Here is a 25602-nt window from a genome sequence, read left to right on the forward strand (position 1 = left end):
CAAAAATGATCTCCCAAACAGAACCTAATTACAGTAAAAGTCTCATACGCTTCAAATTAGCTTCTCATGCCCTTGACTCAATCATCCAAACATTAACTGGAGGCCTACTATGTATGGAGGCCAGCTTCAGAACATACATTTGAGGGATCCCCAGTCGTTTCGGGAGACAAAGAGAAGACAAACTTTGTAAATAGATAAATTACAATAAAATACGATGGATGCTATTTTAGAAGGATACACAACGTTACTTGGCAGCAAATGGGAAAGAGATTGCTGGAGGGGAGGGGAGGGGAGGAAGACTGTACAGAGGTGAATCATGGGAGCTGAGGATGGAGGAGGACTAAATTTGCCACATGAGGGGCTCCTGGGTGGCTCTGTCCGTTAAGGATCTGACTCTTGATGTCGGCTCAGATCATGATCTCATGGTTTTTGAGATCGAGCCCCACGCTGGGCTCCATGCTGAGCATGGAGCCTGCTCAGGATTCTTTCTCCCTTTCATCCAGCCCCTCCCTCACTCACATGTATTCTCTCTCTCAAAATAAATAAATAAACTTAAAAAAAAAAAAAGAAAGAAAGAAAGTGTGCCATGTGAGGGGAACTGCACCAGATGGGCACCTTGGGCCGAGGGAATCGAGTGCACGGGGCACAGGGAAGTCAGTGCAGGTGATGCATGGGGCAGAGTGGAAGAGAGGAAACAAATTTGCTGAGACTGGAATTCCTGAGTACTGGTCCTCACTGCCAGCCAGTACTGTGTGCCAGACACCCTACTGACGTTTTTGAGAGTTAATTTGCAGAAAGAACCTCAACAGCTGCCTGGCACACAACAAACACTACACATATTTTGCTTTGACTATTACTACGTGCATTTTGGTGACACATGCACCACCACCTTAGCCTGTGGTTAGGAACAATTAAGAAATATTTGTTGAATGAATGAAGAACTTGTGGTTTCTAAGAAGGAACAGAGATGCTACATCCCACGGAAAGGTGAAGGGAAAGTGTTTTCTACAGGATTGCTTCAGTCACCTGAAGGTCATTCCACTCTTCCCAGTGGCCATTCCCACTCACCCCATCCAAAGGTAGGCTGGGGCAGCTAGATCACTGGCTAAAAATACTCATCACAGGGGCACCTGGGTGGCTCAGTCAATTAAGCATCCGACTTCGGCTCTGGTCACGATCTCACGGTTCATGGGTTCGAGCCCTGCATTGGGCTCAGAGCTGACAGCCGGAGCCCAGAGCCTGCTTTGAATTGTGTCTCTCCCTCTTTCTCTGTCCCTCCCCCGCTTGTGCACACTCTCTCTCTCTCTCTCTCTCTCTCAAAAATAAATAAACACTAAAAAAAAATACTCATCACAAAACTTTGCATTTGCATGGCATTTTCAGCTTACTTGTATTATCTTGTTTAAAATAACTGCTATCTTTAAATCCTAAACTTTTCATCTCTTGTCTGAATATAACCTGAAATTCTGTCTCTGGATCTAAGGTCCCACTAGCCTCCACAGGGGGAAGCTCAGGAAAGAACTGAAGTAATTGGCTGAGGTCCTGCCCATACTGACTCCTGCATCAACCCCTACACTAATCTGAAGAAGGAATGAAGGAAGCAATGGTATGAATAAAGACCTTGTAAAGGTGGTGCATTAAACTCCTAAACTTTAAAATCGCTTTGAAAAGTCACGCTCTAGCCTCAATGTAATTTAATTCAGTTCAATTCCACATCCACAGGAAAAGGTACTACAGGCTGTGGATGCCCCAGCACAGACTTATTCCGTATCCACAGCTGGAAATCAGACCAGGTCTTTAACTGTCGCTGCTGCTGACCAGCTGGGTGGCACTGGGTATATTTGAGTGTGTGGTTCTCCATTTGTAAAACGAAAGGGTCAGGATGGACAATCCCAAAGGCTTCCCCAGCTCTCACTCAATAATTTTCAAATGGGAAATGGCATTAATATCAGTAACTATTTCTGTATTTCAAAGCCAGTAAGTTCTAGAGTTCATTTCAGAAGAACACTTGGCTCAGCCAATCACCAAGTCTTTTCTATAGTTTGACTACAGAAGAAACTGGGAAATAGAGTGCATATCTTTATTCACTCAAAAATATATACTGAGTGCCTATTATTGTAAGACACTATTCCAGTCATCTCTACAGCACTGAACAAGCAAACGAGATCACCCTTCACACCCTTCCTTTGGACGGAGGAAATAGTTATCTGATAGGTTTGTTTTATATTACATAAATTTTGTGTGGCTATCTCTGAATTAGCAAAAGATTAAAACTGCTTCAAAAAACACCTGTTTTCAGTTTCTCCTTTAACTAGGCAAATAACTATATTTTCTTCTACTATAAGAAGAAGTAACTCCTAGCTTGTGAATAGATTGAGATACAGTCACACATAAATTCCTATAAACTTTTAAGACACTGAACAGAAGTGTTTAAATGCTTTCTGCAGCACCGAGAATTTAATTTTCTCTTTTTCTGGGATGAATTCTTTAAAATGTTTAAAAAAAAATTTTAGTTATCTCTACACCCAACATAGGGCTCAAATTCACAACTCCAAGATCAAGAGCCACATACTCTACCAACTGAGCTAGCCAGGCACCCCTAAAAGGGGATTTTAGATACAAAACAGCACTTCCCTACTCTTTCATAGAATGTGTGATGGGTTTACAACAGGAATATGATGTGGAATTTCAACGACTATATCTCAAAAATGGCATCTTTACAAGCTGCAAAATAAATAAATAAAATGAAGAGCAAACAAACTGACCTTGGGGGTAGAAAAATGTATACTAGATCTAGATCAGTAAAATATAACAGATTGTTCCATTTAAGAATTTTAGAGCTGCAAGAACCACTTAGTTTTATAAACAAGAAACCTGAGATTCAAAGACATAAAGGGACCTGGCCAAGGTAAAGCCAAGATACTTGTTAGTAGCAAAGCTGTGGTAAGAATTCAGCTTTGCAGAACCCTTATTCAGGAATCTAACTCTACATTAACTGTTAAGCGTTTTAACAAATCAGGAATAGAGAGACAGTACCCCTTATAGATGACACATTGCTTTAGATTAATGTGTGACACCTAATGTTTACAGTATATTTCTCCAGCAGGCTATATAATCTGATATTACTTATGAAGGGTTTAGATAAATTTATGGATGAAGCATCTAGAACAGATACATTCTACACAGGTCACATTCAAAATGCCTGTAAGTATCCTGTTCAGAATTTGGAATCCCTTTCCTCTGCTAAAGAAGAGTAACAAATTATGAGCTTATTTAACCAGGAATGATTGAAATATTATGAATGGTGTCCAAAAAGCACCCTGAACTGGGCCCCTATTCCCCTCACCCCCAGCCCTACATCTGACCCCCCTGAAGTAGCTGGATTACTTCCAGAGTGGAGGCTGGAGCGACTCAAACTGCAAACCAGAGGGAGGTTCCTAAGCCACGGATTCCTGTCAGAGACCGCTTGTATTAAAGATAATTAAGAATATCTAAAAACATACTTAACCTTTTGAGGTCAGGGTCACAGATGATAACCATGTCTTACCCAAAAAATGCCTCTTGGACACAGCATAGAGAAATCTGAGGCCAGAATGGTCTGTACCTGAAATCTTGGCTTTTCTGGAATCAGAATTCAACACTTTTAGGAAGGAGGATGAGTTTAAAGAGAAGCCAGCAACGGTCCACTCTCCCACTTACATACTCAAGAGGTGACTCCAATCGTAAATGTCTTCCCCTATGTAGGTTCCTAGTCTGGGAATGACATTCTATGTAGTGCATTACTGACGCTTACACGCTCCTAGAAAACTTTTAAAAACATTCATCTTAATGGCAATTTTGTAAATTTAGTGAGGGTTTCCATAAAGCTATACTGACAGGGTATGGATGCGAGCGGAATTTGCAAATTTTCCTCGGACCTCCAGACGGCTTCGGGTGAATTCGAGTTCCTCCCAAAACAAAGTCCCCTAAGTACGTGAAATTCCGTTCTCAAATCTTGGTCTCGGAGCAGATGGTGGTGGTCAAAGGAAGCTCTCAAGGTTAGGGGCTTTCTCCAACCCTAGGAGGGCTCGCGGGGGAGGGCGGCTGGTCTGCGGGGCCCGAAGGAGACTTGGCTGGGGGAGGCCCGGGTGCGCGCGCCCACCGGCCGGCTCCCGGGGACCCCGGCGCGCCTCCCCGCCCTCCCGGGGCCCGCCTCGCTCACCGAGGTGGCCGCCGACGATGGTGACGGCGATCTGGTCCATGAGCACCGCCCGGAAGCGCACGTCCTGTTCGGAGCAGCGCTGACGGAGAGCGCGCAGGATCTGCACCTGCGGGTAGTCCTCGCGGATGCGCCGGTCCGTCAGGAACCAGAGCTGGGAGCACATGGCGGCCAGGGCGGCGGCGCCCGGCGCGGCGCGGGCCCCCTTGACGCCCCGGGCCGCTCGCTCGGGCTGGCGGGCGGGCGGGCTGCCGGCGTCCCGGGCGAGCGCGAGCCGCGGCTCCGCTCCCGCCGGTGCGCCAGGCGCCTCTGCAGCCCTGACCCAGCGAATCTGCCCGGCCACTCAGCGCCGCCGCCGGCCCGGGCCAGCCAATCAGCGCGCGGCGGCGGGCGCGGGCCGGCCGCGCGGCCAGCTGCAGAGGCGGCCTCCGCGGGCGGCGCCCGGGAGGGGCGGCGGGGCCGGGGGCCTGCGGCGGACGGGGGAGGGGCGGCGCCCGGCGGACGGGCCCCGGGGAGTCCGCGGGTGGCAGGCGGGCGACTAGCGCGGCAGCCGGAGGGCATCCCCGCCCCGCCCGGGACCCCCGGTGGGCGTGGCGTCGCCGGCCGGGGTGGGACGGCGGGAGCGGGAGGGGCCGGGGCGGCGGCCCGCGGGGCGGAGAGGGTGTCCCCGCTACCCCGCTAAAGATGCGCAGCGGGCGGCGGGCTGCGTCCCAAACGCGGTCGCGAGCAGCGGGGCCCGAGGGGCACCGGTGGGCCCCAGCAGAGTCCCGGGCAGGGCCTCAGGGACATCCCAAGGGGGATTCTGGGGCCTGGCGAAGGTCACCCCGGAAGGCCCCCAGTTGGACCCTGGCCTCGGAATTCTCTGCCGAAATCCCGGCCTGGAGCTGGGGTGGAGGGTGGGGGGTGTTGAGGGGGATTAGGGTTTAGCCGCCTCCCATTCAGATAATTTGAAGGTACATTTCTCAGGGTCTTAGATTTTCTTGCACTGGACACCCCCAACTAGTTTGCGGCGGCTGTGGGCCTCAGAACCTCAATGTGACGAAAACGGGTTTAAGAGTCCTTTTAGAAAGACCACTGGCTGGTCTTCCCTCTCTCCACCCCCACAGGCCGTACAACTGAGTCATCTTTAAATACCGTCCTCGGTCCTAGCCAATTGCAGATTCTGCCTGCAAACAATGTTTGAAGCCAGATCCCTTCTAAATAACTGCAAGACTGAAGTTAGCCATCTTTGAAGATCGCAATTGCTCTTCCAGCTCATTAAAATATATGTCTTTTTTTTTTTTTTTTTTTTTTTTTGGCTTAGGGAAGCAAGAGTAATTTCAAGTCAGGCCCAGCAGTGACGACTTGGAAACCCATCTTAAGATGTCTCAGGTAAGGTACAGGCTTCACTGTAAATATCATGCAGATGTGTGCATTTACCCCACTAGATGTGCCTTTGGAAAAGTTATATCTAAATAGAGTTTCAAAAATTAATTCTTTTTCAAGCAAGGTTAACTAAATCCTTTTGTGTTGCAAAATGTACCCCCCCCCCCCCCGACTACCATGTATTTTCTTAAAGAATCAGTACACTAGTGCCCTATGGATTAGTAATTTCCAAAAATTCTCTTTTTTTTTATTTATAATTTTTTTAATGTTTATTTATTTTTTTGAGAGACAGTGTGAGAGGGGAAGGTGCAACAGAGAGGGAGACACAGAATCCAAAGCAGGTTCCAGGCGATCAGCACAGAGCTGGATGAAGGGCTGGAACTCATGAACCATGAGATCATGACCTGAGCCGAAGTCTGACCCTCAACTGACTGAGCCCCCCCCAGGTGCCCCCCCAAAATATCTTCTAACCACAGATGAGCTTGGGCACTAGAGACTCTGTCTTCTACATTGGCCATTTCCTTGATGCTCCATGGTATTCACCTTGTTGACCCTGGTGCTTCCTATGGGGCTTTTGCAGTATCACACATAGCATGTCTATGAGATGACGAACCGTAGAGTGCTGGCACACTTGTTTACTGAAAACTGTATAAGGGTCTGTAAATTTAGAAGTTGCTTATCATCTATGTCCATAGCTATCTATACGAGGCTAGAATACTTAAGTCATATGAAGATACAGGTGCATATCCAGGCAGGAGAGCAGGGTCTGCTTCCTCACTGTCTTTGCTCTTCCTTGCTAGCAGGTTAATACCACCCCTGTGGTCTCCCTTTTCTAGGATGGGTGACAGGTGAGGACGTGGGACAGCGGCATATCCCGTTAGGAGATGGCTATGCTTGTATAGGTGTAACGTTTTGTTATATTACGGAAATTCCTCACGCACAGAGATATGGTCCCAGGTTTAGGATTATTTTTCCCAGATGTATTATGTTATGTAACTTTCTCCATAGATGACTCCCAAATTCACATTGAATCCTGACATCTTTTGAGCTTCAGCAGTATAAAACAGAATGCTGTCCTGCCATTATCTCAACATCCCTAAAGCCAAACTCACTCTTCCCCCTCCATTCCAGATTCTACTCTCTTTTTTTTTTTTAATTTTTTTTTAACGTTTATTTAATTTTTGAGAGAGAGAGAGAGACAGAGCATGAACAGGGGAGGGTCAGAGAGAGAGGGAGACACAGAATCTGAAACAGGCTCCAGGCTCTGAGCGGTCAGCACAGAGTCCGACGCGGGGCTCGAACTCACGGACTGCGAGATCATGACCTGAGCCGAAGTCGGACGCTCAACTGACTGAGCCACCCAGGTGCCCCTAGATTCTACTCTCTTAAACAGTAAGGAAAATATATTATCTCATGTGGCAGGTAGGGCAGCTTTAGATTTAGTTCATTTAACAGCTAAATAACATTCTCAGGGACACAGATTCTTTCCGTTTTGTCACTCTGACATTCCTAGGTTAGTGCCCCTCGTAGTCACAAAATGGTTGCCACAGTTCCACCTAACACATGCATACATGTAACATCTGGCAGATGTAGAGAGACTGTTTCTTCCCATGTATCCCTTTTATTATCAAGGAAAACCTGTTTTGGAATTCTTCAAGCCATCTTCCCACGATCTCATATGCTGACATCTAACCCAGTCACCATCAAGGAGGAAGAAACTATCATGAATGGCTTAAATTAATTATGATTCGCCCCTGTGGCTGAGAATTAGACTTTTTTTCCCCAAGCACATGTAGACTTAGGTGAATAACCTGGGCAAAATGGGGGTTTTCTTAGGAGGAATGAAAGGAGAATAGATGTTAAGGGGACAAATAGCAGTGTTTAATACATGTGGTAATACAGTAAATATGTCAGCTAGGTTAGGCTGTGGTAACAGATGATCTCAAAGTGTCTTACGACAGCAAAGTTTTTTTCTTGAAATACCCTACATGTTCATGGCAGGTCAACTTGGCTATATTCTAGTTTGTCCTTATGCTGGGACCCACGCTGGACCCTTATCTGGACACAGTTGGTCTCATGAAAGAAGAAAAGTGATCATGTGAATCCCACAGTAGTTCTTAATATTTCTGCCTGGAACTGATGCATGTTCTTGGTCACAAAAAGTTCCTCTGGCCAACTCTGACATCACTAAGGAAGGACAGCAAACATTTGTTTAAAACTGTGACCAACAACACAGTGGGCCACACACAAGGACCAGAAATAACCAAATCTTGCTCTGCTAATCATCTCTCCTCTCCTTAGAGTTCCCAAGGGGACTATGCACAAGAAAGAAATTGGAATTGAAACCAGTGGATTATTTTATTCATAGCTGAGCTGGCACCCAATAACCTCCAGAACAGAAATCTGCCAGAAGACTAGGTTGAATGACATGGCATAGGTTTCAGGCTACAGTGAAGCTCCCTAATTCCCTGTTCCCTTTCCCCCCTCTACATTTTGGGGCCAGTATGCGTGGGCATGCCTGCCGAAAGAGGGGAGAAGATGATCAGATCTGCAAAGCAGACCGGATTTACTTTTCTTAGTGTGTGCTAGAGACTGAGCCGGGCCACTTAGCGGGAAATGGGGAGCAAAGCAGCACACACGGCCACGTGACCTTTGAAGACAAAGTGACCGTAACCACGTAAAATGTGAACTCATTAATGTACTGGGTTCTGAGCAATCAGATTAACAAATTCTTCCTTCTGAAGGAAACCATTAAGAAGACAGGGCATTCTCTCTCTCTGCCCCTCCCCCACTTGCTCTCGAAACAAACAAACAAACAAACAAATAAATAAAAGGGCAGAAAAGGGAATTCCTTCCTATGTTCCCACACTCTCACTTCTGTTCTTACTCTGTTAGGAAGAGGAATAGAAAAGTGGCCTGTGCACCATCTATTTGCCTCCTCATCTAGACAGTAAGCCTCTTAAGAACAGGGGCTAAAGCATTGTGTATCACTGTTTCTACCTGTAGTAGGTACTCAGGTAACTGTTGATAATAGTTATGACCATCGTTAAGAGACATCATTGCAATTTCAGTTGACAAAACTGTGGTCAACTACAGATAAACAGTTGGCCTTTGAATAACACGGTGGGTAGAGATGCCAACCCCCTGCACAGTTGAAAATCCATTTATAACTTTTGACTCCCTAAAAACTTAACTACTAACAGCCTTCTGTTGACCAAAAGCCTTACTGATAACATAAACAACACATATATTGTATATGTGTTCTACACAGTATTCTTACAAGAAAGTAAGCTAGAGAAAAGAAAATGTTATTAAGAAAATCAAGGGGTGACTGGGTGGCTCAGTCAGTTAAGCGTCTGACTTGGGCTCAGGTCATGATCTTGCAGTTCGTGAGTTTGAGCCCCGCGGCAGGCTCTGTGCTGACAGCTCAGAGCCTGGAGCCTACTTTGGATTCTGTGTCTCCCTCTCTTTCTCTCTGCTCCTCCCCGTCTCTCTCTCTCTCTCTCTCTTTCTCTCTCTCTCTCTCTCAAGTAAATAAACATTAAAAAATTTTTTTAAAAAATCAAAAAGAAGGGAAAATATACTTACAGGACTGTACTATATTTATTGAAACAAATCCATTTATAAGTAGACACACACAGTTCAAATCTGTGTTGCGCAAGGGTCAAGTGTACTAGGTTTTGTAACCTGGGATTCTGGGGCTATATTTCTCATCTTACTTTTAACCTTCAGTATAGACTGGCACAAATGGGTATTGAGATGTGGGTGTGGACAGTGGAAAGAAAGTGATAGTCTTCATAAATATTACATATGACCCTAAGCAGATGGATGTGCCAAGTATATAGAAGATCAAAATTCAATTGACCTCAATAAATTAGAGAAATGGTCATCAATGGCAGGTTAAAATGCATTAGGTAGCAAAAGAAGCATCTCTCTCTCTCTCTGTCTCACAACACACACACACACACACACACACACACACACACACACACACACACACAATTCAAGAAAGAAAAACTGGCCGGGCAGAAATGTGGCCAAAAAAGACCTGATAGACGCGGCAAACCAATAACAGAACGAAAAGAAAAACAGCAGGATATATTAACAGAAGCCTGTGAAGCCAAATTCATCTTCACCTCCCTGGGACCTTGCTTAGTGCCTGGCACACAGTGCACGTTGCTAAGTATATGTGGAAAAAATGCATGACTTTGGCTTTGGTCAGATTATCCGTGCTGTTCATTCCTCTGAGAAGACTTTGCATAACCAATTCCTGTCCATTCTTCAAGGCCCAGCTCAAATACAGTTCCTGTCTGGTGCCTTCCTTAAATTCAGCCTACCCTCAGCTAGAAGAATGCTGTTTCTGAATTTTCATAAGTGATGAGTATGTGCTAGTGGTGATTATTCCAGTAATGGGCATTGGGTAGCTACTGGGTGAATAGTAACTCAGATTAAGACAGTCCAGTACACATAATTTCGAATTATAGAAATAATAACTAACAGAAGAGGTCTGCAATTCTATAACTGTTCATCATTGGCATTGACTCTGACTTTCTGTGCTCTTGTTTCTTCTCTCTGTGCTATATGTAATCCAGGTGTCAGTTTTCCCCTCCTCCTCTTATTCAAGCTCACACCCCTTATGCCCTCTCCTACCAGCATCTTAGTGAACAAGATAGAATTTGCTGAAGGGGAGACGTGATTTATGTCACGTGGGCTGTAGCAGCTGGAACCCCGCTACGACACACCTCTTTCTCCAGAGTACACACTCTCCGCTTCTGCCACAGGGATCTCTTCCCATCCCTACCCCATCCTACCTCCCAGCCTCCAGCTTTCCTGCTCTTCACCTTCCCCCCCACCAGCCCTATGTAGACTCCTCAACCCTTCATTATTCAGAGGAATGCATTTCATCCTAGTTTCTACATCCAAACCTGTGCCCAACGAATGACCATGTTCAGCAAAACAGCAAGTTCTTCCAGTTACAGGACCTTCCCTCTTCAGGAAATAGAACACGATTATAAATAATATTCTTCTTTTGTAAACCTAATTAACACAAAACGACTGAATGGGGTTTTTTCATGAAGTCTTCATGTGGAGGTTGTTGGAGCCAGCTTTTGAAGAGTACAGCGGACACAGGTCTGCAAGGCAGGGTACAAAGAAGACGTCCAGGAGGGGATTGCCAGCTGCTGTCCTGCTCTGGATGAACTAGGCTCCCAGAACCGGGTAGGAGTTTATAGTTCTCAAGGGGCTTGCCCTATCTGTCTGGAGACAAGGCTGCATAATTGCTTATCTTGTTATCTGCCAGCCCCAGCCTCATGCAGCTGTAATCATTAAGACAGACAGTTGTTCCATTGTCCTTTCCTAGCTCCTTAGCCTTTTCTGACCAAGTTGGGAATTCTATTAGAAATCCTAACACTATCTTTCCTTTCCTCTCATGTTAGGGGACAGGCTATGCTCAATAACAAAAAGACCCCAGAAGACAGTGACTCGACAAGTAATTTCTCTGTCACTCAGTAGTCCAGTAAGGAGGATGTCCGGGATGGGGAAGTAGCTCTGCTTCACTGGTTCAACCCAGGACCCAGGTTCCTTTCATCCTAGTGTGCCACCAACTCATTGTTGGCATGTTTGGGGCCGGCTCTCGTGGCCACATCTGTGTTCCAGGCCTCTGGAAGGAGAAAGAGAGGAAAGAGGAAGTGGACAAGTGGCCGCCTTTGAAAGATGTAACATGAACATTATACTCCTAACTTCCATTCACATCCCAAGAACCTGGACCCATAGTCACATCTACTGCAAGGAGGCTGGAGACTGTACTCCCTAATTGGTTAGGTGTGTGCCCAGCTAAAACCCAGTGTGGGGTGAGAAGGGCTTCTGTTACTAAAAGGAAGAGAAGAAATGGACATGAAGATGAAGAACAGCTCCCACCGTACCTCCCTATCCTTATGTGGGGATAAGAGACCCTATTGATGTGCCACTCTAGTAATCTCCAGTTTCTTCAAATTCCCTGAATATGCATTTCTGTGTCCCACCTCCACGACTGTTCACGGTAAATCTTTCTCACTTTTCGTTGCCTGCTAGCATTGGCTCAAGTAGCACCTTCCCTAGGAAATCTTCCTGTATCTTAGTTTGGGGTAAGTGGCCCTTCTTTGTGTTCTGATAGTGTTACAGAACCAGGCTGGAACGCTGGCGGAAAAACCAAGCGGCACTCGGAGATCTTGGTGGATCGGAGATTTATTTAACACCAGCAGGCTCAGAGGAGACTGTTTTTCCAAAGATCTGAGCTCCGAATGAAGGGAGGAAGGGTAATTTATAGTGGTCAGCTTCCATATCTGTGGCAGGCTTGTGTGCGTGGCAAACAGGGCAAGAAGAACCTGGAAGAGGGGTTTCCAAACTAGAGACCAGAGCTTGTTTTAGTCCCGTTGGCCATCTTATGGTGTAAAACTGTATTCATTTTCCCAACGGTAGCACACTATGCATTTTTCTCCTTTGGCAATTGTCAAAGTCCTCCAGTATCTGCACACATGTGAAATCATCTCCTTGTGCTCTGTTTCTGTCTAGACTGTAAGCCATTTGAGAGCAATTTTGCTATGTCTTAGTCATATTTGCATCTTACTACCTAGGTTGAGCTGAATTCCTTTTCCCGCCAGTGGGTGAAATAAGTTGTGCCATCGCCTGACCCCCTGCATGCCCACTGAGGTATAGCTTTCATCCATAAAATGGCCTGGCCAGGCTGTCTAAGTGGGCATTCTTCCCATTTGGACAAAAGGACTAGCCTGAAACCCTAGCAGGTCTAAGATCCTGACCCTTGTCCTAGCTCTTTGAATTCCTGTCCCTCGTGAGCCCAAGACCTGTTTTTGTTACCCTCTAGGGGCTGGCTGCCAACCTAGAACCATGGTATGACTGCCATTTGCTGACATTGATCTTAGACCCTTCACTAGGTCTAAGCTATGCTTCATCTGCTGTGTACTTCCTTGATACTGAAACCAGCTGGAACTTAGTCCTGGCATATTCTTTATCTTGGGATGTTGACAAATGACCCTTTAGCTAGGTCAGTTTTCCCTAGTTCTGCTCCTGGTGGGCTCTGTCCATTTCCCATTCACCACTGGTCATCCTGCTAAAGCTCTATCATGCTTGACCTGTGAATAAATGTGCCCATGTTAGGATTAATAGTATTGTTTGTACCTTCTGTTTGAAGATAACTGGTCCAAGATAGGAATCAATTCTTAGCTTTGTGGCATATCACTGGCACAAAGTGATATATACTTTTTTCTTTATATAGACTTTCTTTGGATGAAAAATTACTAGTGTGTGTATATATTTTTATTTATTTTATAATGCATATTATAAAATATATAAAATAAACATTTTGAAAGTATATATATATATACACACACACATACACACACATATATAGCTTAAAATATAAATATTTGAGTATGCAAAACCAGTGTATTGAGCAGGTTACTCATTTGCAAATATGTTTTATTTTTACAAAAGGAGTTGCCAGTAAAATCTTAGGAATTAATGTGTCTCTCTTTTGGTGCAACTTTAGTAATTATTCAGTAAGGCAGAATTCCCAGTTCAGATGGATGATTTGGTCAGCCACATAATCTGTCCTTCTGTATATCAAAGAGATGGGTCAGAAGCAAGGAAGTTTAACCATAAAAAGTCAGGAATTTGGTCAAATCATCCAAAGACCTTGGGAATATCCAGGGAACTGAGAGGCAGGTAACTCTTAGCATCCTTGAGAATATGAAGATGCATTGGCAGTTTGTAATGAACTGAAGGTTCCCAACTCTAAAAGGTCACTTAAGGGTTAGAGATAGGGGGGCACTTGGGTGGCTCAGTCAGTTAAGCATTCGACTCTTGATTTTGGCTCAAGTCATTATCTCACGGTTTGTGAGTTTCAGCCAACAGCATGGAGCCTGCTTGAGATTCTCTCTCTCCCTCTCTCTGCCCCTTCCCCCGCTCATGTGCACACATGTGTATGTGTGTGCATGCGCACACACTCTCTCCCTCACAAAATAAATAAATAAACTTTTAAAAAGATTTTTAAAGAGTTAGAGATAGGTCCCACCTGCATGTACATTTGACAATTTGCAAGTAACAAATTCCGTTTAAACTAGCATAAGCAAAAAGGGAATGTACTGGCGGCTTACAACCCTTGGAAGTCTAGGAGTGGACTTCAGTCACAGCTAGATCTAGGGGACTAAAATACATTTTCAAAATTGGTCTTTCTCACTCTTTCAATCCCTGTCCCTTCCTTTCTCTCACTCTTGCTCTGCTTCTTTCTGACATTGGCCCCATTCTCTTCTACAAGAGATACCTTCCTCTACATGGCAGAGAAGAGGTCCCCCATTCACATTCTTAACACTCTTTATCTGGAAGGCCACATGCCTTTTCTTCTACCTTTAAACGGAAAAAAAAAAAAATCCCCAGGAAGAACCTGATTGGCCTACCTCTGGGCTAATCATAGCCAAGGCTATTGGGTTCCTTGGTTGGCTGGGCCCTGTGGCTGTGAAGTGGGGAGGAATAGTTGGCAGCCTCACCAGACTCACACAATTTGTGTGGGTCTGGGCAGACAAAACAAGAACTTTCCACCACATTCTCCTTTCTAATGCCTGAGAGTCCCCAGCTAAATATCTCCAGTGTTCCCACAAAACAGCCCAGGCTTCATGTCATACTCTCGATGTTTCCGCTCTTAACGTTCCACACTGATCACTGCTTGCTTTCTGTGTGGATTCCTGCTCCATGGTTCCCTTGGATTTCCCGCTGCTTATGTTGTTGATGCCACTTAGCTGGACCGTGGGTGGCCACTCTGGTGCTCAGGCCAATGCCTGTGCTGTGTTTCTTTCCTGCACCTCCTTTTAGTACTCTATTTGGAGATGTGCCTGTGAATTTCCCAGATTATCTGACGGAGTCCAGTCCAGAGAGTTGTGCCATTATGTCCAGTTGTATAGACTGTGCAGTGCACAAGGGCACCCAGTAAGGGCAAGCATGGGGACCAAAGTCTAGCACGAAACGTAGTTCATTAAGGTTGAGTTACCCACCCACCCACCTGTGTTCTCCAGGAGGAAGAAGCACTTTTTCTCTTTGTACTAGGGTCCTGATCCCTGCCCTCAGGAGCTGTGACTGCCCCTAGGCAGCTGAAGGCTACCAGGAGCACAGCTCCTACTGTTTCCTCTGAAAAGCAAAGGAGCAGCTTCCTCTCTTGTTTGCCAGTGTATCAAAGAAATGCCATTATGTTAAACATAACACCGGGAGAGCAGGAGGGATCACAGGCCCATCCCACCTTGTCATCCAACTATAACAGCCTCATATGCCCTCTCAATATGCCAAAGCAAACAAATAATGAAAAACCATCACGAATGTGACAGAGCTGTCAAAAGCACACAGTCACGAGCTGTGGAAATTATGAAGCATTGGGGGTTCTATGTTTTCTGAAACTGGTACATCTCTTATCAAGATAGAAAATAAAATCTAAGAAAATCTGTCATGGGGCACCTGGGTGTCTCAGTCAGTGTCTAGGTCTCAATTTTGGCTCAGGTCATGATCTTGTGGTACATGAGTTCAAGTCCTGCATCTGCTTGGGATTCTCTCTTTCCCTCCCTCCCCTGCTTGCTCTCTCTCTCTCTCTCTCTCTCTCTCTCTCTCTCTCTCAAAAATAAATAAACTTAAAAAAAAAAAAGAAAAGAAAAGCTGTGAGAACCATCTCACGGAAGTACTGAACATCACACCATGTCAGAGTAAGCCATGCTCACATTTAGTCACACTGTTAAGACCGTGATGGCTCTCCAATGTGCCAAGGCAGGCCTTTCTAGTGTTACATGCAGCTTAAACCTGGCCCTCTCCTGTTCCCCAGAACATAGAGAAGATACCAATGGCAAGAGACTGGGTTTGACAAGGTTAGGTAATAGCCACCATGTTGGTCCCAGAACTACCATACGAACCAAACCTGTAGCCCTGATGCTGCACGTGGCCGATGATACTGCACCCTTTCTTTTGTGATGAATGCTCTCCTGGGAATCTGGAGTCCTGCCTGCAATTTGCTTCTGTCAGCCCTTCCCTGCCTCCTTTCCCCCAGCCCCTCAGACATACCTACATACACAGCGTGGATATGGCTTGAGTTCTTTTCCTGGAAGGCTCCTTCACAATCGGGCAAAACAGAATGCAGCAGAAAACTGGGAGACGTGTCATCTCGTTAACACTCCAGCAGTACCCAAATCCCACTTTGATCCCAGTGGGCACTCGCTCCAGTAGGGATAGAGGAGAATGTGGCCGCTGTTGCCATCTGGGGTGTCCCCTGGAGTGGTGAGTCAAAGGTGGTCAAACGTGTATACATTTCTCAATCTGTGTCTCTCCTACCACTGCCCTAGGGCTTTATTTTTCGGCAGAAGGGTGTAAAATTGAAGACACAGGACTGCTTCCTACTCTGCTGCTCAGACGTTCTCCTGTTCTCCTTTTGTGTTATCCTCCATAAAACTAAATCGGATGGGGTTCTAGCCAGTGATAGGGCCAGGGTAGGAGGGAGGTGTGGAAGGGATGTGTCCTGAGGTGGTTACCGAATCCATCAAAGAGAGTTGGAAGAAACTAATCTAGAGACAGTGGAGATAGTAAGATAGACAGCCCGAGGCACAGGAGCTTCTATTTGACTGCTCACAATTAAAGAAAATTTTAAAAAAACACACACCAAAAAAACTGTGAAGAAGGATACTTTCAGCAATGAGAGTGAAACGTCTGTGAATAATTCATTTTCAAACTGGTTTGCCAAGGGAGAGCAGTCATGGGGCTAAACCCTTGATGAAATAAACCCTTGATGAAAAGCAAAGGTTGCATGAGTCACACCCATTACTTGGAAAAACTAATAGTAATTGACTCTGCCCCTTCTTGTCAGGGAATCGGACAACACACTGTGTGGTATTTCTTTGGTCCCGTCTCTCTGAAGACTTCAGATTGTATTATTTTTAAAATCTTGATACCAGCTAAAGCATCAGGTAATTTAGTCATGTCCAGTAGAAGAGAGTGTACTGTATGCAGCAGACAAGAGATGGGATACATGGGGGGCAGCACAGGTAGTAGGAAAAAAAACCTACTGAATTAGGAGACCCACGTTCTTGTCCTGCAAGCTAGCACTGTAACTAGCCAGCAATGGAATGTTAGAAAAGTCACTTAACCCTCACTAGTCTTTACCTGCAAGATGAAGAATTTTAAATTAGATAACCCATTATGTAAATAATCTCTAAAGCCAGCTCTAAAATACTATAATTCCAGAGCGCCTGGCTGGCACAGTTGGTGGAGTGTGTGGCTCAGGATCTCGGGGTTGTGAGTTTGAGCCCCACCTTGGGTATAGAGATTGCTTAAAATCTTTGAAAAATAAAATAAACTACAATGCTATAATTCCATAGTCTTATTGGAACGTCACTAGGTACTCGAGAAACTCATAGACAAATACCAGGAACCAGGAGTAAATGGACTGAACTAAGCCCACCAGCAGAGGAAACAAGCCCATGCTGGTAAAGGCTAGAGAGCTGCAAAGTCTGCTGTTGTTTTCCAGGGAGCTGTGTGATGGCTGGGCACAGGGGCCATGGCAGACAGTCCTGGGAAAATACTTAGTCCTGGGCTCCCTAAATGTTCCTTTTGGTCTAGGTGTGAGATTAAGATACATCTAGGGGCGCCTGGGTGTCTCAGTTAAGTGTCTGACTTCCGCTCAGGTCATGACCTCACAGTTCATGAGTTCGAGCCCTGCATCGCATCTGTGCTGACAGCTTGGAGCCTGGAGCCTGCTTCAGATTCTGTGTCTCGCTCTCTCTGCCCCTCCCCTGTTGTGCTCTGTCTCTCTCTCAAAAATAAATATTTAAAAAATTAAAAAAATAGATACATCTAAAAGTGCTCTGTGATTTGCCTCTTTTCCCCTTTTGTCTATTATAACTGTAGAGAAATATATCCCAAGAGATCTACTCACACAGTAAAGTTCTTCATGTGCCTATAGAGGCTGAGGCTGTATACAACATAACAGACCAGTGGTTAACATTAGCATAAAGAATTATGTTGTTGTAGCCATTCTAGATGTGCCTAAATGTGACCCAAAGGTTACTGGTTACTCCCCGGCCTTGCTTGATATCGTTCACATTCCTAAGATATGATCTGTACTTTGTTGATGGTGCAGCTTAGGTTCCAAATGCCCTCTTAGTTGTCTACAAGACGGGAGAGAGGGCCCTGGCTTATAGGACACAAGGCTCAGTCTAGGTCTGGAAATATGCATCACATTCCCACAGGCTGCAGACGAGACATATGAGACACCTAGGAAGTCTTTCTGAACGCCAGCATTTCAAGATATAGTCCCAGGCTATGTGCAGATCCTGTGTCCCAACACAAGAGTCCTGGAATCAAGGCAAGGCATCCTACTGCATACCCTTGCTTTCAGTTGAGCACAATACACCATGGCCTTGACTTCCCTGGGGAGTATTACTCCAAAGCTTAGGCCTTATAGGGGTAATGCTTAACGCTTCTCTTTTCTATCCAAGTTCTGAACCACTTGATAAACAAGGCAAGAGCTGGTAGATGGAGGCCAAAAGACTATGTTTCTATGACATCAGAGAACGTGGCTTAGATGTGAGAGTTCAACTGTCTTCTTAATGCTGAAACCTAGAGTTAGATGGATTTACCACCTAGTCAGAGAAATCACTGATTTCTGTAGGACTCCTCCATAAGGGAAGGGAGCATGAAGGGAACATGAAGGAGCAGAGCATAGAGCCTGCTAACTCTGGCCAGACACACTCCCCAAAGGAAGGAGATAGGAAAGGGGTTCTGCTGTGCATACCTAGTTTTGTCACTGAACTCAAACTTGTCCGTGCACCTGATGTGCCATAGGCCAATGTCTTGAGACACCGGTTTTGAAGCAGAGAAAGCTTTGTTATCAGAGGGCAGCCCGATGAGGAGGCAGGGGATCATTTCCAACAGCTGCATTGCCCTGCTGAGCCTAGGCACAGCTTATGTATGTTTGGAGAAGATAAATTCATGAGAGGAGGGTGAAGGGTTTCTTGAAACCTTAAGGGGGGGGGGGTGCTTGAAACATCTGGAGGTATACATGCTTCCAGACAATGAGGTGCCATTCAGGACTTGGTACATCAGATAGTTTTAAGACAAATGTCAGCATCTGTGTCCTGTCAGATTCTTATAATAATCAATGTACAAACAAGTGGTAGAGTTACAAGGGCACAGTTAATGATTGGTCGTGCACTGGGCTTAAGACATGCATAAAACATAAGTAGGGAACAGAACAATATGGAGCTATGTTAATAATATAACTAATACAACTATTGGGGTGCCTGGGTGGCTCAGTCAGTTAAGCATCAACTTTTGATTTTGGCTCAGGTCGTGATCTCATGGTGGTAAGATTGAGCCTCATGTCATGCTCTGTACTGGGCATAGAGCCTGCTTGAGATTCTTTTTCTCTCCCTTTGCCCCTCCCCCACTGTGTGTGTGTGTGTGCGCGTGTGTTCTCTGTCTCTCTCTCTCAAAAAAAAAAAAAGCTATAGTGTTGTTTCTGCTTTCAAACAGGTCTAGGAACCAATTGTCCAGCCTCAGATTCTCCTTTCAAACTTACCAATCAGATAACTTACTCTCCTCCCCAGTATTATGCTAAGAGTACTGCACCTGCCAAACGGAAGGGATGTGTGAAATTGAGAGGAAGCACTGTTCCATCATCCACTCTTCCCATTAACAAAGTCCTAGACCTTTTTCTAGTCTCATAGGGAGGCTTAAAGTTTCAGAAGTGAAACAGCACATCTAACCTACCCCTTGGGACAAAATAAATTAAGTGCACATAACACCCAGCAGAACACTGTTCATTAGGGTGCAGGGGATAAAGAATTAGTAGGATAGTAGGTTCATCCTGTTTTCTTCCAGCTCTATGTCCAGAGTACCTTCCTTTTTTAGGATAACCAGGCCTGCCACAGGGTGTGGTGATAGCTGAATTGAATAATTACTTATTGAGGAATTGCATAATTACCTGGTAGATGCTGAATTCCTGTTGAGATCCTAGGAAAAATTGAATGGTGAAGGATCTTAGGACATCCTCCAAGAATATCAGATTCAACATGACACAAGATTAAGGACTAGCTTATCGTTGGTCTGTTATCCCCACAGATGATATATCAGAAACTAAGATTCATTCTTCTTCTTTTTTTAATATTTATTTATTTTGAGAGAGAGAGAACATGCAAGGGAGGGGCAGAGAGAGATAGGGTGAGAGAGCACAAGCAGGCTTTGTGCTGTCAGAGCAGAGCCCTACTTGGGGCTTGATCCCATGAACCAAGAGATCATGACCTAAGCAGAAATCAAGAGTCAGACACTTAACTGACTGAGTCACCCAGGTGCCCCACATTCTTCCTTCTTTTTAAGTAAGCTTTATACGGGCGCCTGGGTGGCTCAGTCGGTTAAGCGGCCGACTTCAGCTCAGGTCATGATCTCATGGTCCGTGAGTTCAAGCCCTACGTTGGGCTCTGTGCTGACAGCTCAGAGCCTGGAGCCTGTTTCAGATTCTGTGTCTCTCTCTCTGACCCTCACCGGTTCATGCCCTGTCTCTCTCTGTCTCAAAAATAAATAAACATTAAAAAAAAATTTAAGTAAGCTTTATAATGTAAAACTTTAAGATTTACAGAAAAATTTAGATTTTGCAAAGATAGTAAAGATATTTCCCATGTACGCTGTGCTCAGTTTGCCCTATTAGTAATGTCTTATATTACTATGGCATATTTGTTATAATGAACATATGAACAATGACAATATATGAGCATATGAAAATATTGATACATTATTATTATTATTATTATTATTATTATTATTATAGAATAAAAGGTCATTGCCTTTTGGGAGGAAGACCACAAGAGGTAAGGGTTGTTAAAAAACAAATTTGACTTATTTATTTATTTTTAGTTATCCAAAGGGAGTTTTGTTTCCTTTGTTTTTTATTGACAGAGCTGGAGTGTGGCTACATCTGCCCCCAGTGTCTTCTGGGACCTAACCCATGTCAGTACTAACTGGAGGAGAACTCTGGGGTCTCCTAGATATCTGTGTGTTGGAGTGGATCCAAAACCATTTTCTACAGAGATTCCTGTCCTGGCCACGTCTTTGCTCTGCTCACCTGTGTGAGGCTCTGGCCCCAGGTCTCTGCCCAGCCCTTCAGTTTTTACAAGCAAGTTCAGTCAGTGCTGCTCCCAGCTGGGTCTGTATTTAGCATGAGCAGAATAGCTTCCGACCCACCACTTGTTAGGAATCAAAATGCTTTCCATTGTTATTAGTTTGGCTCAGAGAAGCAGTATTTAGGGAGGATTGCTTGGAGAACATATATAGTCTTTGAATCTTCCATTTATTTATTATTCATTTTTTTAAAAACAAAATTCAAGTGAGTAAATTTGAAGATCTAATTCACTTTATTAAGTGATTCATGAGTTGGGCAGCATCCCACCCAGCAAGTAGGAGCTCGAAGAGTTGTGTAAAATAGAAGATTGTTATAGGGAGGAGGGTGGGGCAAGGAAGTTACTAGCAAAAGAAAGAAAAGATTGTTTCAGGTTGGGTCACTTCTCTTAGTGGAAAGAGCAGGGAGTTTTACGTCCTCTTCCTTTGTTGGGGGGTGGGGGGGGAGTAGGGGAGGGAGGGACCCGGTTGGGCGGTGTGGAACAGTGAGGGCCCATGTGACAGATTACCTCACTGGTGCTTATCAGAAAAAAATTTTTTTTCAATAAGCTCTACACCCAACATGGGGCTTGAACCCCTGACCTCAAGTTTAAGAGTTACTTGCTCCACTGACTGAGCCAACCAGGCACCCCAGAAAATTCTTGACTGACCTGTTAAGACTACATTTCTGGGGGAGGTTGAAATTGCATTTAGATTAGGTATTAATCCCAGGTTTGGTGAGTTGGTCTAAGTGATGCCATTTTGGGCTTATGGTTTTCTTTTTAATAGATGCCAGTTTTCATCACATTGTATCAAGGATACATACTGTCAATATGACTTGTAACTACTGTTGTTGACCTTGATCACCTGGTTGAGGTAGTGTTGGTCAGGCTTCTCTACTGTAAAATTACTCTCCCCTCCCCCCTTTCCATACTGTACTCTTTGGATAGATGTCACTCCGCAGCTCATACGTAAGGGGAGGCAATTATATTCCACTTCCTTTTTTTTTTTTAAAGTTTATTTACTTACTTTGAGAGAGAGAGAATGAGCAGGGGAGGGGCAGAGAGAGAGAGAGAGAGAAAATCCCAAACAGTCTCCACTCTCAGCACAGAGCCCCACACAGGGCTCTATCTCACAACCATGAGATCATGACTTGAGCTGATATCAAGAGTTGATACCTCCTATCAGTTGATACCTGATATCAAGAGTTGTTCTACCTCCTTAAAAGCAGAGCATCTACATAAATTATTTGGATATATATATAGATATGTGTGTGTGTGTATATATATATATATATATATATTTTTTTTTTTTTTTTTTTTTGCACGGGACATTTGTCTCTTCTCCCCCATTTACTTATTTATTCAATCATTATTATCACCTAGTGACTTCTTATATTCAATTGCTATTCCTATCTGCAAAATAAATGGACATGTAGTTTTGTAGTTTGTCTGTTTTTTTCTGGTCACATGTTCAGAATTTAGGAGAGAATCACATTGGATTCTCATGGATATTTATTCTGTACATTGGGTTATAACCCAATACTACTTTGTTTATTTTGTTGCTTAAATTGTACCAGTTTCGGCCATTAGGAGCTCTTTCAGGTGCTTCCTTTGCCTCTTTGACATATCCCCATCACTGTCTTATTTCTATTTATTTATTTATTTATTTATTTATTTATTTATATATATGTCTTTTAGCACTCCATTACTTTCTGGCACTACAAGATGCTTCAGGCTCATCTTGAATATTTCCTGTCCCAATCCTAGAATCAGCCATTTCTCCAAGGAGCCAGAGTTTATCCTGATTTGCATATTTGTATCTAAAATGAACTCATTTGAGGGGCACTTGGGTGTTGTTGTTATTATTATTATTATTATTATTATTATTTTAAGTAATCTCTATGCCCAACGTGGGACTCAAACTCACAACACCGAGATCAAGATTCACATGCTGCACTGACTGAGCCAGCCAGGCATCCCACAAATTTATTATCTTACAGTTCTGGAGGTCAGAAACGGGCCTTATGGGGCTAAAATCAAGTGTTGACAGAGCAGCGCTCCTTTTGGAGACTTGAGGGACAATCAGTCCCTTACCTTTTCAGCTTCTGGTGGCAATCCACACTGCCTCATGGCCCCTTCCAGCAATGGCATCTCGACTCCTGCAACCTTTAACATATTCTTATTTTATGGGCGCCTGGGTGGCTTAGTTGGTTAAGCATCCGGCTGTTGATTTCAGCTCAGGTCATGATCTCATGGTTCATGGGATTGAGCCCCGCACTGGGCTCTGTGCTGACAGCACAGAACCTACTTGGGATTCTCTCTTTCCCTCTCTCTCTCTGCCCCTCCTGCTGCTCATGCTCACTCTCTCTCTCAAATAAATAAAAGTAGAATGTTCTTATTTTAAAACCTTTCATTTAGTCACATCTGCAAAACCCCTTCTGCTATGTAAGGTGACATACTCACAGGTTTTGGGGATTAAAACTTGAACATCTTTGGAGGGCCATTCTTTTATCTGCCACAAACCCCTACAATGAAAAAGTGACATTTGCTGGTAAATCACAGTCTTACCTATTTCCTTTATACTACATAGGACATTCTAAATCTAAGTATTTTTGACAGCCTCTGACAATCATCTCTCCTTTTCTCAAAAGGAGATAATAACAATATTATCTAATAAGCCCTTCTAAACAACATATGTCAACTTTCTGGTATTTTACCACCCCCCCCCCAAAGTAGCACAATTTTCCTAATTCTAGTGATATCATCCCCAATAGCAATTTAGAACATGTGGCTTAAACAGTCCATGTAGTTGATTTCCTACTTTAACCAAATGCTCTCCAGACAAGAAAGAATAAAGCCTTTATCCAGGTTCATAGGGTCATAGTGGCTCTCCTGGCCCGTTTCTTATCTATGTGTTTTCCATCCTGGCATATAAGGCTCATCTGTCAATCATGTAGATGAGAGAATCTCCAACTATGTGTCCCATAAGGTGGGCCCAGTGTATTAGAATTAAAAGTTAAATAATTATGGATTTTTTTTCCAAATGGGAAAAAGTTACAGTGATGAATAGATTGTTATACATTTCAAAAATGTTCCCCATTAATCTTCCTTAACACTGGTGCTTCCTACTGCTTGCCTGTCAGCACGTGCAAGCTGACAACAAAAGGAATGAATAGGAAGCCAATTAAAATTAATAGAAAAAATTCAAAGATAAGAATAACAAATCATGCCTGGCTCGATAGCTCATGGTGCTTTCCTGTAATTTTATGTTGCATACATCCAACAGAGAAATATTTTGCTAGCCAAAATGCTGTATCACATAAAGGACTCTAGATGTAAAGGATAAATATCTTTCCCTAAATAGGATGGAGACTATACCACTATTTCTTCATTGCATTGTAGAATGTTAACAAAAGGATACCATTTTTGTCTTGTAAAAGGCCAATTTAATCCTGCAGGGGCAGGAATATGGGCTTTGGAACCAGGTAAATCTGAGTACAAACATCTTCCTAGCTGCATGACTGTGAATATGTTGCTTAAATGAATAATTTGAATTCGTTAAGAATTACATTTGGCTGTGTGTAGGTCATAAAGCGGCTGAAAAGTGAAAGAGGCTGATTTCTCCCTCAAAATAAAGAAGTGCAGAGTTAGGTTGTCCCAGTTTGGTATGGTGGCTCCTTGATCATTAAGTTTCCAGTTCCTTTCTGCATGCCTCACCATCCTTAGCACCTCCTAGGTCACTCATGGTCTAATATGGCTTTTGAAGCTCTAGTCACCTCATCTGCTTTCCAAGCAGCAGAATGGATGAAGGGAGGAAGGACAACAGAAGTTTTCCAGGAGCCCCACACAGTGACTTCTGTTGATATCTAATTGGTGGCTCCTATCTGCAAGGCAAATGGGAACTGTAGTTTTTCATCTGCACACAGTGCTCAGAATTTGGAAGGAGGGGGTCATATTAGATTCTGTGCAGCAATGCCTAACCAATCCCCAGTGTCCATGATTCCCTTCTTTAAGAAAAACAATTTTTTTTACATTTATTTATTTTTGAGAGACAGAGTGAGACAGAGTGCGAGCGGGGGAGGGGCAGAGAGAGAAGGAGACACAGAATCCAAAGCAGGCTCCAGGCTGTGAACAAGAGCTCAGTGTAGAGCCTGACACGGGGCTTGAACCCATGAACTGTGAGATCATGACCTGAACCAAAGTTGGACGCTCAACAGTCTGAGCCACTCAGGCGCCCCCGTGAGTCCCTCCTTCTAGTAATAGAATCATTACCACATCTATCTACCACTAGATTTTACCTAGGCATGAGTAGAGCCTCTATTTTTCAACCTCCCTTGCAGTTAGTTGTGGCCATGTGACTATGATCTTTCTGGACAATGGGACACGAGCTGAAGTGTTTGTGTGCAATTTCCTTAAAGGAACTGCCTGTCATTCATCCTCTCTTCCTCCTTCCCACAGGCTAGGACATGCATGTGTAGTGGTGAGCCAGCTTTTACCAAACAAATGAGGACAACACAATGGATGATTCAATGGTGGAGTAATGAGACAGAAGAAAGGTACGGGTGAGTGAAGCCGAGCCACCTGCATCCTGGACTTTCTGCCTGCCTCTGCTGTGTTTGGGGAGAGAAATAAACCTCCAGCTTGTTTAAGCCACTGTCTTTTGTTATCTCTTTGTTACAGCAACTTAGCCTGTATCCTAATTAATACAGTCACCTTTCTGTACCTCGGTTTATTTTTCTGTAAAATGGCAATGGCATTATGTACTCCACTGGGTTATAGCAAGAATTTAAACATTATAAGTAAGGGGTGCCTTGGTGGCTTAGTTGGTTAAGTGTCTGATTTCGGCTCAGGTCATGATCTCCTGGTCCG

The 25602-nt window shown here is 44.3% G+C and overlaps 1 protein-coding gene and 1 long non-coding RNA gene across 3 annotated transcripts in view; one reads left to right on the plus strand and one right to left on the minus strand.

Annotated features, from left to right (window-relative positions):
- Window positions 1–4364, minus strand: part of RIMKLA (ribosomal modification protein rimK like family member A) — a 30582-nt gene extending 26218 nt beyond the window's left edge. The window contains exon 1 of the mRNA XM_047871947.1: window positions 4202–4364. Coding sequence (XP_047727903.1) covers window positions 4202–4364 — 163 coding nt within the window. The remainder of the gene's footprint in view (window positions 1–4201) is intronic.
- A 313-nt stretch (window positions 4365–4677) lies between these two features.
- On the plus strand, window positions 4678–25350 carry LOC125171686 (uncharacterized). Of its 2 annotated transcripts, none has more exons than XR_007154413.1 (3): window positions 4678–4782; window positions 5502–5569; window positions 25192–25350. It is a non-coding gene; the product is annotated as an uncharacterized LOC125171686 (long non-coding RNA). The 2 variants fall into 2 exon arrangements; XR_007154414.1 differs by having other exon boundaries at window positions 4695–4806.
- Window positions 25351–25602: the final 252 nt, after the last annotated feature.

Source organism: Prionailurus viverrinus, chromosome C1, assembly GCF_022837055.1.
Source record: "Prionailurus viverrinus isolate Anna chromosome C1, UM_Priviv_1.0, whole genome shotgun sequence".
In the NCBI taxonomy this organism is placed as follows: Eukaryota; Metazoa; Chordata; class Mammalia; order Carnivora; family Felidae; genus Prionailurus; species Prionailurus viverrinus.